This window comes from Triturus cristatus, chromosome 11, assembly GCF_964204655.1.
Source record: "Triturus cristatus chromosome 11, aTriCri1.1, whole genome shotgun sequence".
In the NCBI taxonomy this organism is placed as follows: domain Eukaryota; kingdom Metazoa; phylum Chordata; class Amphibia; order Caudata; family Salamandridae; genus Triturus; species Triturus cristatus.
The window spans coordinates 418,986,659-419,002,891 of NC_140594.1; the positions used below are offsets into that span (position 1 = coordinate 418,986,659).

The 16,233-nt window shown below is 41.6% G+C and overlaps 1 protein-coding gene across 3 annotated transcripts in view; it reads right to left on the minus strand.

Moving 5' to 3' along the window:
* LOC146784354 (caspase-7-like) overlaps positions 1–16,233 on the minus strand; it is a 171,818-nt gene that overhangs the window by 27,699 nt on the left and 127,886 nt on the right. For all 3 annotated transcript variants that reach the window (XM_085636180.1, XM_085636181.1, XM_085636182.1), the window contains exon 3: positions 8,625–8,754. In XM_085636180.1, the coding sequence (XP_085492306.1) occupies positions 8,625–8,754 (130 nt within the window). The remainder of the gene's footprint in view (positions 1–8,624; positions 8,755–16,233) is intronic.

Here is a 16,233-nt window from a genome sequence, read left to right on the forward strand (position 1 = left end):
TTTCCACACAAGGTCCAAGCTACCATCTGTCAAGTACCTCAAGCTGAAGTTTGGTTTCCACAGGAGCAGATGCTGGTTCTCCACTCCCCTACTCCGCTGCCGCGAACTCAAAGGCTCACGAGCAGCGAGGAGGGGGAAAGGGGAATTGGACAGACAAGAGAGACTGCACTGTGTCTTCTTTCTGGACGGGTCTCGAACCTTCTTCTTCTAGATCCCTGTAACGAGAGTTAATAAACAACTGTTCCACAACTACTACCCTTAAGAATTACAAATGAAATTATTCCACACTATACCTGTCCTGACACAGTGGGTAGCTACTCTCTATACTCAATCAGCTGGGTATCTTATTGAGAAAGAGGGGCAGTACTGTTGGCGTGCAGCAAATCCTGTAATGAAAATTCACATGTAAAACCCTGTCTTCTTCCTTAAGCCCACTCCACCCAACTCTCTCCCTCCAGCTTACCCTGTTTTTCCCAACAAGAGGTTATTCAATATTTTAAGTGAAGAGCTGAGATATGAGGTTGAGGATAATTGGCTAATCTTCTTGCTGGACTCTGCACTCCGAAGATGATGCTGGTAGGTGAATGCTCTTAAATAAATATATATATATATATATTTACAATTGCTTATTTGAGATCAAAGCTGAGGAAGTCTTTATTTGACTCAAAACTACTCCTTCTTCTTTCTCTTGTTTCAGTCTCTTTTCCTTTCTTACTATCCACTGGTATTCTGAATTGATTCTGACTGGCAACTCTTTACTGAAGACTATTGTTGCTGGAATACGTGAGTCATAAGCGGAACTGAAAAGCTTACTGACCCACAGAGTCTCTAGTCACAGAAACGAAGTTCACTGGAAGGTTGACGCTCCAAGAATGTGAGAGAAAAAAGGCACACTTACTTCTCAAAATGCCCAGCTCTCTCGCCTAACCTCTCACCCTCCTTACTCAATGAAGAACTTGACCTCACGTCGTGAACGAGATGCCCACTTTTCCGCAGATTCTCCCTTCGAAGTCCTTCGAAGATACAGCGGGCTTTCTCGAAATAATGTCCCACTGCGGGACTGAGTGAAGTTCTCGAAAGGTACTAGTTTATACTAGAAGTCCAAAACTCTGACTAGAAATTTACCGGGAGAGGACGGAGCTCGAGAGAACCCCGCCACTCCACAAAATTAGACAGTTGAAGTGCGCCGCGTATTGGAAGCGCGCGCACAACTTCAAAATAGAAACACTGCACCACAGCAGAGGAACAGTGGGAGGGAAGAAGCGGACCGACCAGCGGCCATCTTGGAAGGAAGGGGTAGAAATGTTACTACACTACCAATGACCGTAGGAAGGCGGAGAGCGATCTTACAGATACGCATCGACGCCTTCCTCGGACCAGCCTAGCCTGACTAGGAGATTGTTGCCTCAACCGGGGAAAACTAGCCCTTTCAGCTCCAATCCTGACACCATCTCCCTTGTTCTGTCCAAACTTGATCACGTCAATAGCCTCTACCACGGATCACTTTTAACGACCATGAAAAGACTACAACGGATTCAGAACTCGGCTGCCAGACTACTCTTGCATATCAAACCACAAGACCACATCTCACCTGCCTTGAAAGCCCTGCATTGGTTACCGGTTGCCAGAAGATCCACGTTCAAGCTGCTTTGTATCACCTACAAAGCAATACATGGAATGGGACCGCTCTTCATCAGGAATAAAATCACCAAACACATTCAACAAAGGAACCTCCACTCTAAAATGGCACCTTGCCTCAAAATCCCAAGATACAAGAAATAAACATGGGTGGCACATCCGTCTCTGTTCAATCAGCGAAACTATGGAACTCTTTAACCCCCAACATAAACTCCACGGACAGCCACCTTATCTTCGGAAAACTGCTCAAGAATTGGCTCTTCCCCACATAAACACCATACGCACACATACATTTTTAGCATATCCCTCTGTATTTAATCATTTATTTTTACTATAGATATGTACCCATCTTTCTGTATTGCTTTGTATAAACATGTAAAATAATTATGTTAAAAAAGAAAAAATGAAAGTACAATAACACTTGAAAACTGGAGTTTATCTGGTGCACATTTGGTCTACATGTACTTCTTCCATTGTGCATCTATGTTCCTTCCATGTACTTGGATCTGTGTGTTTGTTAATTTCCTCCTGAAAAGCATATCCAATGCACTACCCTATTTCTCATCCTGTACCTCTATCAATATCTTTAATCTACATATACCTACCTCATTTATGCATCTATATACTTTCATGTACTTATGGATCTATATATTTATCACTTTCTTCTAATTCAGCATATCTACTGCACTACCCTATTTCTCACCCTTTACTTCTCTCAATATATCTTCTAACCCAACTTTCTGACTCATCTCAAACTTCTTTCTACTAGTCTTTTCATCGCACTACCCTATTTTTCACCCTATACATCTATCAATATATCCTCTACACCCACTCTCTCATTTATCCCAAACCCCATACCACTACTATGATCCCCAAAATATCCCTTACTAGACTCTCCCTACTCTGCCCCTTCTTGCATCTCCTGACACCTCTTTTACTATACCAATCCCCAAAACAAACCTTTCTAAACTCTTCCCTCTGACTCTTCTCCCCAACAACCCCTTTTTACTCATTCAAAACCCTCCTCCTACTGCTATGACCTCCAAAAAACCCAACAAATCCTTCACTCTCCTATCCTTCCACTATCCTTTTCAATCAAAATAACAGACTAACATGTTCACTTCCCAAATTTCATATTCCACTATATTAATTCACCACTAATCCTTTATGGGTCCCAGAGTAGCGTGCTACTCGCCCAAAAAGCGCTTCAACACCTCATCAAAGGTAAGCAAGTATTATATAAATGCAAACCTTTTCCCCTCTTCTATCCCTCTGCTATCTTTCTCTATCCAACTGAATAACACATCCACCACTCAAACTACTTTCATATTTCACTACACTAATTTTCAACACTAATCCTTTATGGGTTCTGGAGTTGCGTGCTACTCGCCAATAAAGCGCTTCAACACCCCATCAGGGTTACAAACGCTATATAAACGCAAACCTTTTCCCTTTTCTACCCCTCCCCAACCCTTCTCAATCCAAATAACTGACTAACATATCCCCCACTCAAATTACTTTCACATTTCACTATACTAATTCAACACTAATCCTTATGGGTTCCAGAGTAGCCTGCTACTCACCCAAAAAAGTGCTTCAAACCCCATCAGGGGTAGCAAGCGCTATATAAATACCAACCTCTTTCCCTCTTCTATGCTGCTGCTACCCTTCTCTATCCAAATAACTGAATAACATATCCACCACTCAAATTACTTCATATTTCACTATCCTAATTTTCAACTCTAATCCTTTTATGGGTTTCGGAGTAGCATGCTACCTGCCAGAAAAGCGCTTTAACACCCCTTCAGGGGTAACAAGCGCTTTATGAATGAAAAACTTTCTCCCCCTTCTATCCCTCCGCTATCCTTCTCATTCCAAATAACTGAATAATATCCACTACTCAAATTACTTTCATATTTCATACTACTAATTCACCACTAATCCTTTATGGATTTCCGGAGTAGCGTGCTACTACCCAAAAAAAAAGAAATGGTGCTTCAACGCCCCATCAGGGGTAACATGCGCTATATAAATAAAAACCTTTTTTTCTCTTCTATCCTTCCAAATCCAAATAACTGCCTAACCTATCCACCACTTTAATTACTTTCATATTTCACTATACTAATTCAACACTAATCCTTTATGGGTCCTGGAGTAGCGTGCTACTTGCTGTAAAAGCGCTTCAATGCCTCGTCAGGGGTAGTAAGCGCTATATAAATGCAATTACAATACCATACAATACAATCTTTTGCAGGATGAATCACAAAAAGTCACTAAATTAAACTGTGCTTAACTCTGGGCAGTTTGGCACAAAAAGCAGTCACGCTTAACCTAGAGGTAATGTGTAAAGTATTTACACAGCACACAGACAGTAATAAAAGGAAACCTCAACACAAGAAAAATTCCAAACCAACTTAGATAGAGTGCATTTTAATAAATTATTTGACACCAAAACGACTCAAATCTAATCAGTAGAACCGGAGTTATGAATTTTTAAAGCTTTGAGTAGAACCTAGTGCCTAAAAGATGGAAGTACCAACTGCAGACATCTGGTCGTGTGAGTCCGGCTCAAAGTCGAAAGTAAACATTAACTACAATGGAGTGCGGTTCGGATACAAGAAGTGGATTGGTCCCGGTCAGCGCTTACCTTCAGACTTTGAAAAAGTCTTGAAGAAAAATGTCTAAGAAGGTAGAAGTTCAGCGGGCCAAGCTGCAGGAGTGTCCGAGGATAAACGTCGTCATCAGAAGCCAGGTTGAAGATTTTCATCTTTGGGCTTAGTCGCCGAAATGGAAGTCGAAAATCTTCAGCTGGATTAGGCAGAGGGCTGCGCCGGAGATGGTTCCACATGGTCAAATACCCCTTTGGTGAAGGGGACGCTGAAAATGATCTGTTGCTGCGTAGAAGAATATAGCGGGAGAAGACCTGAAGTCAATCCGAGCGGCGAAGCACATCAGGCAGATAGGCAAACAGGTTGGTTCCAGGCTCCTCCTAGTTCTCGCAGTATTTTTGAGCCACATTTTGTCTAAGTCCTCTGTTTTGAAAATTGGTCTTCTGTGCACTTTTAGCACTACAACCAAGGGTCAAGGACTGGTGGGACACCTCTTGGGGGTCAGGGCTCACCCAAGCTGGGTCCAGGTGCGGGTTAAAGATGGTGGGAGCCTGTTATGTCCCCATGGCTCTGAATGGGAGGCCAGCAAACTTGCCCTTGGAGTCACTTCTTACAATCCTGGGTGCAGGTGAAGGTGCAGGGCTAGCCTCTGAGGGTTCAAGACAGGCTCTGGGCAGCAAAGCAGTCCTTCCAGGTACAGCAGCAAACTGTCAGAGTGCACAGCAAGTCACAGCATCAGGCAGTCCTCAGAGTCCTTCCGCAGGTCCAAATGTGAACTGAAGAGTGGACCGGAAGGTCCTATTTTTATACCTTAGCACCCTTCTTCTGGGAAGGTGGGAGAAATCTCTGCAAGGGTTATTTGAAGTGCATGGAATTTCCCGACTCCCCTGCCCTGGCTCCAAGCTGAATGAAGTGACAATCAGGGTCATTAGGCCCTTATGTGGAGACAGGACATAGCCTATTCAGGTGCAAGTGAGGCTGTACTCAGCTCCGCCTCTGATCTTGCCAGTTGATGGCCCATTAAGGCACATTTAATCCCTCTATTGTCTGACTGTCTGAGAGTAATTCACAAAATCTAACTGTCAGCTACATCTGGTCATGTCATCCAAGACAGGCTGCAAGCATAGAGGGGCTAAGGGCACAAAAATGCCAGCTTTCTAAAAGTGAGGAAAACTCCACAAGGTTAGGCCCACAATCAGTAAGGCTATCCCCTATATAAACTTGAAAAACAACACAAGCACCAGTACTGATATCATTCCACAAAATCATTCACATCCATTATCACACACCACCTGTTATGACCATCAAATAGTTATTCTCTGTAACATTTTTCTTTTTTTCTCAGTACTGAAACTTTTTAAAAATATTCTTCATAGAAGAAATTAATAAGGTTGTCAATACACAGGGAAAACGACAATACTAAATTTACAAAAATGAAAAACCACATCATTACACAAAACAATGACAATTTTACAGACAACCAATCACAAGGTAAATCTTCAAAGCACAGGTTCCGTTTTTTTGGGTTAATTATTTGAAAGAATGCCCTTGGAGCTAGGTTCTTTTCTAATTACACTCCTTCTTAAGCGGGCACAACCAAAACAGTGTCCATACTGGGCTAGAGAAAAATCACAGTTCCTTCAAAGTTTGATTAGTTAAGAGCTCCAGCCATATACCATTTAAATGCACTAATTTGGTTGATGGAAAACAGTCGACCCGTTTCGAACCTTTCTATGTCATTTCATAGGGTTCTCGTCAGGACTCAGAACACTAGAGTGTTCTTTTCTCCATTGATTCTCTTTATCAAATAGATATCAATGTGAATTAAATTAATCACCTATTGATAATCCTCAAATAATTTCTAGTGAGGAAAATAATCCTCAAATGCCAATTCCACAAGATTCCGATTCCATCTTTTTTTCAGGATCCTGAAAGCCAAGAAGTTGTTAAAGAGGGTTTCACATTACAATTTCATAGGTACCAAACATGACATATCTACCTCCTCTCAATTAGGAATTACAGCTTATTAAATGCAATAAGGAATTCTAAATATTATCCTATGGTAGGGGTAGGCTCACCATAGTGAAAAACAAATTAAGGATTTTTTCACTACCAGGACATGTAAAACTTACATGTGCATGTCCAACCTTTTAATTACACAGCACCCTGCCCTATGGTCTACCTAGTTCCTGCCTTCGGGATGACTTATATGTAATAAAAGGGGAGTTTAGTGCTTGGCAAGGGGGTTTAAATGCCAAGTTGACATGGCAGTACAACACTGCTTTCAGGCCACAATGGCAGGCCTGGGACATGTTTTAGAGGGCTACTTAAGTGGGTGGCATAATTAATTATGCAGGCCCACCGGTAGCATTTAATTTACAGACCATGGACATATGGTATACCACTCAATAAGGGACTTATAAGTAAATTAAATATGCCAATTAGGTATAATCCAATCAAACAGTGCTTAGGGGAGTGAGCAAAGGCACTTTAGCACTGGTTAGCAGTGGTCAAATGCACAGAGTCCTAAGGCCAACAAAAACGCAGTTCAGCAAAAATGGGAGGCAGGTAGGCAAAGGGGAAGATCTCCATAAGACTGACAGGTCTAACAATCTCCCACAGTGAATCTGCCTCTCTTTTAATATCTTTCACCCAACCCCTTTGCTTACCTTTTTAAGTTCTATGTCTGCAGGTCTTCTTCCATGTTTTTGTGTGCTAGAGTGATTCTTCTGTCTATTTTTCAGACTGAAGGTGACGGTCTGCAGTCTGATGTGACTACGTTTTTGGCTTCAACAGCTTGCCCCTTTGTTGTTGTTTATTAAATTCTTTTAATTTGGCTAGGGAGTTCATCCCCCATTTTCTTTCCTTTTTTATGGGGGTGTCATTGTTTCATTGCTTCTTTCTACAACTCCTCCCCACCATTGCTCCTGTGTGATTATTTAGCCACTTATACTGGTTGCGTTGTGTTATGTTGGGTCACAGTGCAGACTGGAAAATGTGAAGTGCTGTAATGTCTTCAGCGAGAATGCTGCATATCCAAGAAAGGTATATAACATACCAGTCATTGGTGTGGGCTTAGGTACGTGGGCCGATTGCTTGAGGAATGCTGGAATATGGAGTTCCAACTTCAGGTCTAATGGAATAACAATAAGTGAACTCCTTTCGGTGGCTTCAGCCAGAGATTGTTTGTGGTAAATGTATTTGTATCTTACAGAGTGGTCAGCAATAGCTCTTCGATAGTGGTATATATATGGTCACGAGGTTGATTCAAGAGCTGGCAGGCTTCCAAATAAATTGCAAAGTCAGAGGGACTTCCTGATACTTTAACAAAGAGGGTAAATATATAGACAACAATCTTCTTAGCTGATAGAATAGAAATGGTGGCTAAATTCAAATTTGAATCCTATGCACAAGAGTCAAAGAACTGACACAATTATCACATTTAATAGCATCAAGTCCCAAGCAAATGATCTACAAAATAAAGTTATACGATGATGAACATTGAATCGACCACCCGCCTCCACTCCAGAGCAAAATGGGAGGTTGAGATAGGGGTGGTACTATCAGATAAGCAAATGGAAAAGTATTGCATGCAGGCTAGGGAGAACCTATGAAATGGCAAACACAAGACCATACACTATAAATTTCTAGAGCGTACCATACACCCATGTGCCTTAAAAAGCAGGGACTACATTAGAACACCATGTACACATGTTGTAATTACACAGAGGCCGACTTCCTCATGACGTGGACCTGCCCAACAATCACACTATACTCGACACATGTTCCGTGACTTCTCAAACATGATAGCTACAGGCAACGAAACAAACCCACTGAAGTGACTGTTGAGTTGTGTGCAGGAAATATGCACACCCATCAGCAGATTTACTGCCATATCCTTTTTATTAGCCAAATGGAGGCTGGCACTTAGATGGGGTAGAGGGCCCACCCCGATAAGACTGCCAACTGGCACAGAGCATTAATATATTGCAACAAAAATAGTGAATTGTATGCCAACTTGCAACCTGCTGCTTCTAGACCAAAAGATGTTTGGCATCCGCTACAAAAATGCTTAACTAGCAAGGATAATTCACATTAGCACCCACGCACTGCAATTTTATGTGACATAACAAATTCAGCTTAAGTAGTCAGTTCAAGAGCTACGACAAGTGATGGGTAAAAACGTTATATATGGTCTTTTAAATAATGATTTTAACCTATGAAATAAGAATTCCGCTTATGTATATGCCTTGCTACTTCAGTATCCTATCCTTTAATGTACATTTGAAAATTGAAAAATAAAGTTGTAAAAAAATGGTGCTTTCTCTGTTGGTTATGCACTATAGTTAATTGGCTGGCACCCACATCCCTTCTTACCTGCGCTACTGGCAAACATGACAGTGGTGTCACTGGGGATGGAAAGGTAGTGTGAGAAGCTGTCCTCCGGAGGCTTAAGGCTGTCTGTCTCCAACTCCACGCCTGCATCAAGCAGATCCCCTCTACAGGCCTGCAATAAGGACAGAAAGGGTTCATTGTGGGGGCGAAAACAAAAATGCGTGTGGACTTAAGTAACAATAGCAGTTGCTAGAGGTGGAAGTGTAGAGTTAGAAGTGGCACGGACAGAGTCCTTGATAGGTACTGGGAATAATATGGTGTTAAGTCTCAAGGACTATGTTACATTTGGTGTAGAGAAAGTGGTAGGAGATGGTAAAACATTCCCCTAAGAAAGGGGTAGTGATGGGTGGCAGGGATTACAGAATGAAGTAGAAAATGGGTGTTGAATGATAGTGAACAAGAAGAGATTAGTGGTTGGTGGAGTGAAGTGTAATGCTAGATGAATAGTACATTTTTGTTTTTCTGTCCCTGAACAAAGAGTAGGTAACAACCCATGTAATCTAGGATGCAGAGAGAAAAAGCAAATCACTTGGAAACATTAGTGAATGCCGCTTGGCTGTTCCTGTTAAGTTAAGATCAGAATGACTTGAACATTCATCCTAACAAATTATCTATTTTCCTTCTGGCTATATTTTCTTATTAATGCCTGCCAGCAACAGCAGATAAAATAAAGTTGACCTCAAATAAAGGGATAGGCTAAAAGCAGCGAAGGTTGTGATTTTTGGAATTACCCTCTTTTCAATCAGTGCATCAGGAAGTCCTTGTGATTTTCTATCTGCCAAGACATCAGGTTCATGGATCAGCCCTTTGAAAGATTTGATACTCTGACCTTTCTATTTATCTGTTCTCATCGAACGGCTATTTTCCCCCACCATATTACAATGGTGGGGGGAATCGATGTGGAAGCGTGGTGGTCGCAAAGACTGCCCGCAACAGGTCCGCAAGGCAGTCCTTTTCCAGCCGCCTTGCGGAACGAAAATATAAGCCAACATTGCGGCGGTGCCTGCAAGGCACCACCGCAGGGATTACGATATCCCTTTCCGCCTGTCTTTTCGCGGCGGGCAACCCGCCACGAAAAGAAAGGCAGAGACAGATTCAGGGGCTTGTAGCTGGCCCCTCTTCATCCCTGGGCCTTGGACAAGTGCACTGAGGGGCACCAATGGTGCCCCCGACATATCCCTGCACCATGTGGCAGGCACCGCATGGTGTCTGCCACGTAGTGCAGGGATATGCAAGTGCCTTCGTATTTGCATTGTTGTGGGGGTTGCTGAACGCATCCCCATCACAATGCAAAGTATGGTCAATGTGAACGCCATGGTGGCGGTTGCATCGTAATCGGGGTTGCGGGGGCTCAAGTCCGCCCGCCATCATAATGAGGCCCAATTTATTTTTATACTTTTGATAAGTATGAATATATAGTGGAGGAACCAGAGCTAAATCCTGATGGATACAACAAATATCTTATTCCTTTTGAGGGTATGTTTCACATGCATAAATCCTTTGACGACAGATCAACTACAGGGAAAGTTTATGTAGGAAAAAGGGACTCAAACATCTTAGGTTGGGTTATCAAAAAAAACTTGGGATAAAACTTGATCTCAAAAGATCAGATCCAGCCTAGCTTGAAGGAAGGTCACTCATCAAAGTAAATATAAGGAGTTCCCTGTTTTTTTTAAAACAGTTAGGTTATTTGAAAAATGTCCAACACTAAATTAAATTGAAAGACAACACCAAGCCTCTTGTACATAAGGTGTGTTCAATTCCACATTTAATGGGAGAGTCAATCAGGATAGAAGAAAAAACATTGGAATCCATGTGAATAATCGAACTGATAGAATCATTGGAATGGCTAGTTCCAAAAGTGCCAAAGATTCATGAGTTATTGAGCACAGTACGATGCTAGTTATTTTATTGTTAATGATCTCTCAGCTTCCTACCACCAGGTTGAGCTGAAGGCTGTTTTCAATCTACTGGCATACTGAACTGTGTCCATACCTTTTCATTAAAGGCTGGTAACCTTTCATCCCAGCTCGTGTGCGTCTCAAGTGGGTTACCGTTGTTTGTGCATCAATAGGCGGCGGCCCGGCTGCCGAGAATGCACCACCCCAGGATCAAAGGGGGCCACGAGGATTGGATTTACCACCCTCAACGTGGAGCTGGTATGCAGGATTGAGGACACTTTCACCTGCTGGGACTCTTTCCGGGCCTGTATCGTTATAAAACAGCAATGAGAGTGCGCTGATCTAACGGAGGGATTACGAACACTTCAACTCCCATAACGCCTGAACACCGTCTCATTCGAGCAGCCCCAATGGGGGTGTGTCATTATGCATAAATAATGGGGGGAGAGTGTTCGCCACAGCACGCCAAGCCTCTGAAGAAGAGAACACTCAAAACGCGTTAATAAGGCTGTTTTCAATCTACTGGCATGCTGAACTGTGTCCATACCCTTTTATTAAAGGCTGGTAACCTTTCATCCCAGCTCGTGTGCGTCTCAAGTGGGTTACCGTTGTTTGTGTATATATATATATATATATATACATATATATATATATTTTCATCATCACGCTTTATTGAACAAAATGTCATAAAAGCAATAAATTAAATGTTACATATTCACAGATAAGGAAAGGTATTTACATGAGAACTAGATCATTCAGGTATGAGAGCAAATGCATCGCAGCATACTGGAAGATAATGACTAAAACAATAAGCAACAAAGTAAAAACAGATATCAAATCATTGTGCTAAAAACTAGAATTCAATATTCAAAACAATCACAATATTCTAAGTAAATGTATAGAGCAAATGCACATTACACCCAAAATACAGGTCACCCTCACAGACTTAAAATAGTGGGTCTTAACAGTTGATTCTTTATGCTGGTCAAAAATTATACAGAATGTTCTGTAGCAGCCAGGGCCCTTGCTCTAATAACCCACCTTTTGCCCAAGAACTTTGCTACTGCACAAGCATAGATACGGCTGGGATCTGATCTTAAGATTCTGAAGGCAAGAGAACTACTATGTGTCTCCATTAACCTGCAAGTCGCTTTGATCCATGTTTTGGCGTGGATCAGCATACCCCACACAGGCAAATAACACATGCCCAATGGATTCTGGTAAAAAATTACACGTGGGACACAATTAATTTTTCTCAAGAGCCCAGCCTTTACTGAATGTTTTAAAGGGCAATCAACATACCCTGAATTGGAAATATACTTTCCTGTCCAGGAGTACCATGATGGCATCCCAATATGGTTCCAAGCTGCTAGTACATTTGAAGTCTAGAAAGTTTCCATTCAACGGGTGACTAATACTCACTCTAACCACATTTTCAGCTACCCAAAGCTAATAATGTTTCTTTAACTTCCCAGCCGACATAGGAAGGTTGGAGTGGGGGGTTGTCCCAGAGCTCATCAAGACCTTTGGCTAATAACAATTTTTTAACCTGCATTAGCCAGCAAATCTTATGGAATCTATCAGCCTCCATAACCTCCATTAGGGCCGATGTAAACTGAGATAATTCCGGTTGTATCCATATCTTCTGTCTACTAAAGAGTGCCTACCCATATCCATCATCAGAGGCGTGAGCGGAGTGCTCTGAGGTAGCTGGACTAAGTTTCTTAAGAACATATTCTCAGACCTAATTAGTGGATCTGGCTTCGAAACCCCCCACAGCTCTGAACCATAAAGGACTGAGATGACTGATTTGGCATCATATATTTGTAATACCAGTGAGATAGGTTTGGTAAATGAACAACTATGTTCCTTAATAATGGTGCCTCTAATTTGTCTGGGTTGAAGAGTCAAGAGTTCCACCTGGGATTTCCAAGAGAGATTAGAATATAAAGTGACACCCAGATAGCTGGAAGACTCAACCCTTTCATTAGGAGTGCCCCCCAGCTCAAACCTACCTCTAAATGATCTATGTTTATCAAACACCATAAGCTTAGTTTTCTAAACCTTCATTTCTGCAAAAAAAACTCAAAGTGAGATAAAGCGTGCTGAAGACCACTTGGGTTTTTTGAGATTAATAAGGTATCATCCGTGAAAAGCAGAATAGGTGTTTTTAAACCAGCCAAGGACAGAGCATTGATTGAAAATGAGGATAGATATTGGACGACATAATTAAGATATAGGGAAAACAAGGTGGGCTCCAGGACGCAGTCCTGGTGTTCACCTTTAATAATGGAAAATTGCTCTCTGACTTGCCCCTGGGTTCCACAACGTACCTGGGCAAAGTTACTCTAATGTAAATGAACCAATAGACTCAAAAGATACCTGGGGATACCCATATCATCCAGCACCCGCCATAACCTACTCCCTGGGACCAGGTCAAAAGGCAGATTTGAGGTTGACGAAGCCAACATAAAACTGCCTCCGCCGACCACAACAAACTTCCAATAGAGGTAAAGAAACCGGAAAACCGTCAATCATAGAGATCTCTTTTCTAAAGCATGCCTGGAAAGGGACTATGATAGTCTTGTTAGTAATCCATGCCTCTATCTTCCCCAAGACCACCCTAGCAAAGATGTTTTGTAAGAATGTGTGTTATAAGTGTTGTTCCTTCTTCCTGTGCACACTACCATGACAATATATTGGGATTACTTCTGCTCTCCTCCAAGAATCTGGTACAGGGGCACCACTGGCAACTGCAATAGATAAAGGGAGGATATACAGGCACCGCGTACCGCTCTCCTGTGTGTGTGTGTGTGTGTGTGTGTGTATATATATATATATATATTTATTTATTTATATATTCACTGAAAAAACCATAGGTTTTAGGGAAAGTTATAGTTAGTTGGACATTTCACTCGTACAAAACCAGAGAAATTCCCACGTTATAGTTAGTTCAGCTAACTATAACTCGTGCCCCCGCAATGCACTGCTGATGATGTCACATATTATATTATTCATGACATGGTCAGTGACATCACTGATGGTATCTCAAATGACATCACTGATGACATCATCCAGTGACTGTGTGTTTCTGTAAAGTGTAAATATGTTTAATATATATATAGGGAAAGGCGTATTGAAGAATGAGTTGGTGTATAAGTGTCTGAATGGATGATTTAGTAGGTGCGTGACTGACTCTATAAGTGAGTGATTAAAGGTATCTTACTGAATGCATGGGTTAGTGAGTAAACTGTGTGAATGTCTGTATCTGTATGTCTGTTGGTGTGTAAGCGGCTGCATGGGTTTGCGAATAGCTACATGAGTGTCTATATGGGTTATTGATTGGTTGTCTGAGTATCTGTATGGGTGCCTAAGTGTTTGTGTGGGTGGGGTGTGTGTGACTCTCTGCATAGATGTGTGAGTGGGTGATTCACTGGGTGCATGGTTTCAAGAGTGCATCTGTGATGGACTGTATGTGTGGGTGAGTGTGTGTATGGGTGTGCTAGTGAGTGAATGTATATCTCAGTGGTACATGTGTGAGTAACTACATATGTGAAAGGCGGTATATATGTGTGTTGGGGTATATAAATGGCTATAAGTGAGAGTGTGATTGTGAGAGTGCCTGTATGGATGAGTGTGTGCTTGTATCAGTGATTGTATAAGAGCGTAAGAATGCGCAAGTATTTGTGTGAGTAATTGAGCTGGTGTGTGTATAACTATATAGGTGAGTAAATGGCAGTGTGATTAATTATTTGCATGACTGACTAGGTGTGCGAGTACCTCTATGGATGAGTGGTGGTGGGTGAGTGTCTATATAGGTGTATGAGTGCATATGATAGTCCTGTACTGAGTGACCATAAGTATGAGTGACTGTACGGGTGAGTGAGTGGATGTGTGTGTAAACCTAAGAATCAGTGAGTGAGTATGTAGTTATTGGTATTGGAGTGTCTATGATTTTGAGAATGACAGTCTGTAATTTAGAGTGGGTGTCTCAAAGGTTATATTAGGGGTGAGAAGATGCATCAATTTATCACATGGATGATGTCATCAGTGATGTCATTTGAGATGTCATCAGTGATGTCATCAGTGATGTCACTGACCATGTCATGAGTGATGTAATATGTGACGTAATTAGCAGTGCATTGTGGGGGCGTGAGTTATAGTTAGCTGAACTAACTATAACGGGGGAATTTCTCTGGTTTTGTACATATATATCTTCTTACAGGAAAGAGATTAGTGGTCCCAGTAAATATATATCTTCTTACAGGAGAGAGATAAGTGGTGCCAGTATATCCTACCTTTATCTAATGCAATCGCCAGTGGTGCCCCTGTACCAGATTCTTGGAGGAGAGTAGAAGTAATCCCAATATATTGTCATGGTAGTGTGCACAGGAGGAAGGAACAACACTTGTAACACACATTCTTACACACCTCTTTTGTACAATAGTGTGACTGGTGGAAGAATGTGTTATGGCAGAGAAAACTATGTATCCCAGAAAACTGGGAACAGTATTTCAAAGTCCCAATTGCAATCAGCTGCAAACCTGCTAAAAATAAAACACAGAGTAAGTGGCCAGTGCTTGACAATCAAAGATCCTTCGTGGGGTAGTTTCAACAAAGATTGCCAGCAGCTAATGTCGCTTTTTTTTTCCTTCTCAAGCACTCGACAGCCAGAGTGCTATCGAGTTTAATTACTTTGGTGTTGGTATTGGTATTGTGATACAGTCCATGGATTGTGTATAATTGGTAAAATGGTTTGAGACATATTTTAAATGTTCCGTCCATCATCCATGTCTCAGAATTCTGTAGTTTAAGTAAGTTTGTGGGTGTTGCAAATATTATAATCCTTTTGTTTTTAGATTTATTGTCATAAAGAAGAAATTGCTCTTCATTGTGAGTTACAGTGAGTCCAGGTGGTATTTGAATTTCACTGAAAGTTTTTGGGGTAGGTGAGGTGGTAGCAGTTGATTTTTTTTTCTTCTAGCTTTTAGCCGTTTTAACGTTGAGACAGAGGGTAATTGGCCAGTTACATGTCTGGAGCTCTGGGGAGTGTGTCTTTTAGTATTTTAGTAGTAGGTATTTGAGAGCTAGTGCAAGTTTCTTTCAGAGTCTCTAAAGTGTCTCTCACTTCTATTTCAGCTTTTTTAGGGGGGGGGGGTATGTTCCTTAACATTTAATACAGTAGTTTATTTTGTTGCAGCCCTCCCATAACATGCATTTGCATAATATTTGGAAGGGTAGCCATTTTGTTTTGTGTTGTAAGTGTGCTTTTTGCCATAGACCTGTGTGTGTTTTCTTTGTGGTCCATTCCTTTGTCCTTGGTGGCCATGTGGCCGGCTGCAATTTTGTAGTCAGTGTGCTTTGCTTTTACCATCAGCCTGCATGTGTTCTTTGTTGTCCATACTTTTGCCTTTGGTGGTTGTGTGGTGGCCATGTGCCAGTGCGTCCATTTTGTGTAACCAGTATGTACCTTTTCTTTCACTTTTCAAAGTAATTTTTAAGGACATTGATAGAAGAGGTCGATGCCTTTTTATTTTTTGTTCATTTTTTTCTTTTTTCACTGATGTGAGTAAAATGTGCTTAACAATGATTGTAGTATGCATGTACAGAGTGTTTATGTATTTTTTCATTTTCCCTTGCACCTCCTTGCCTCTCATAGGATTTCTCGAGTCCCTAACAAGACACCAGCA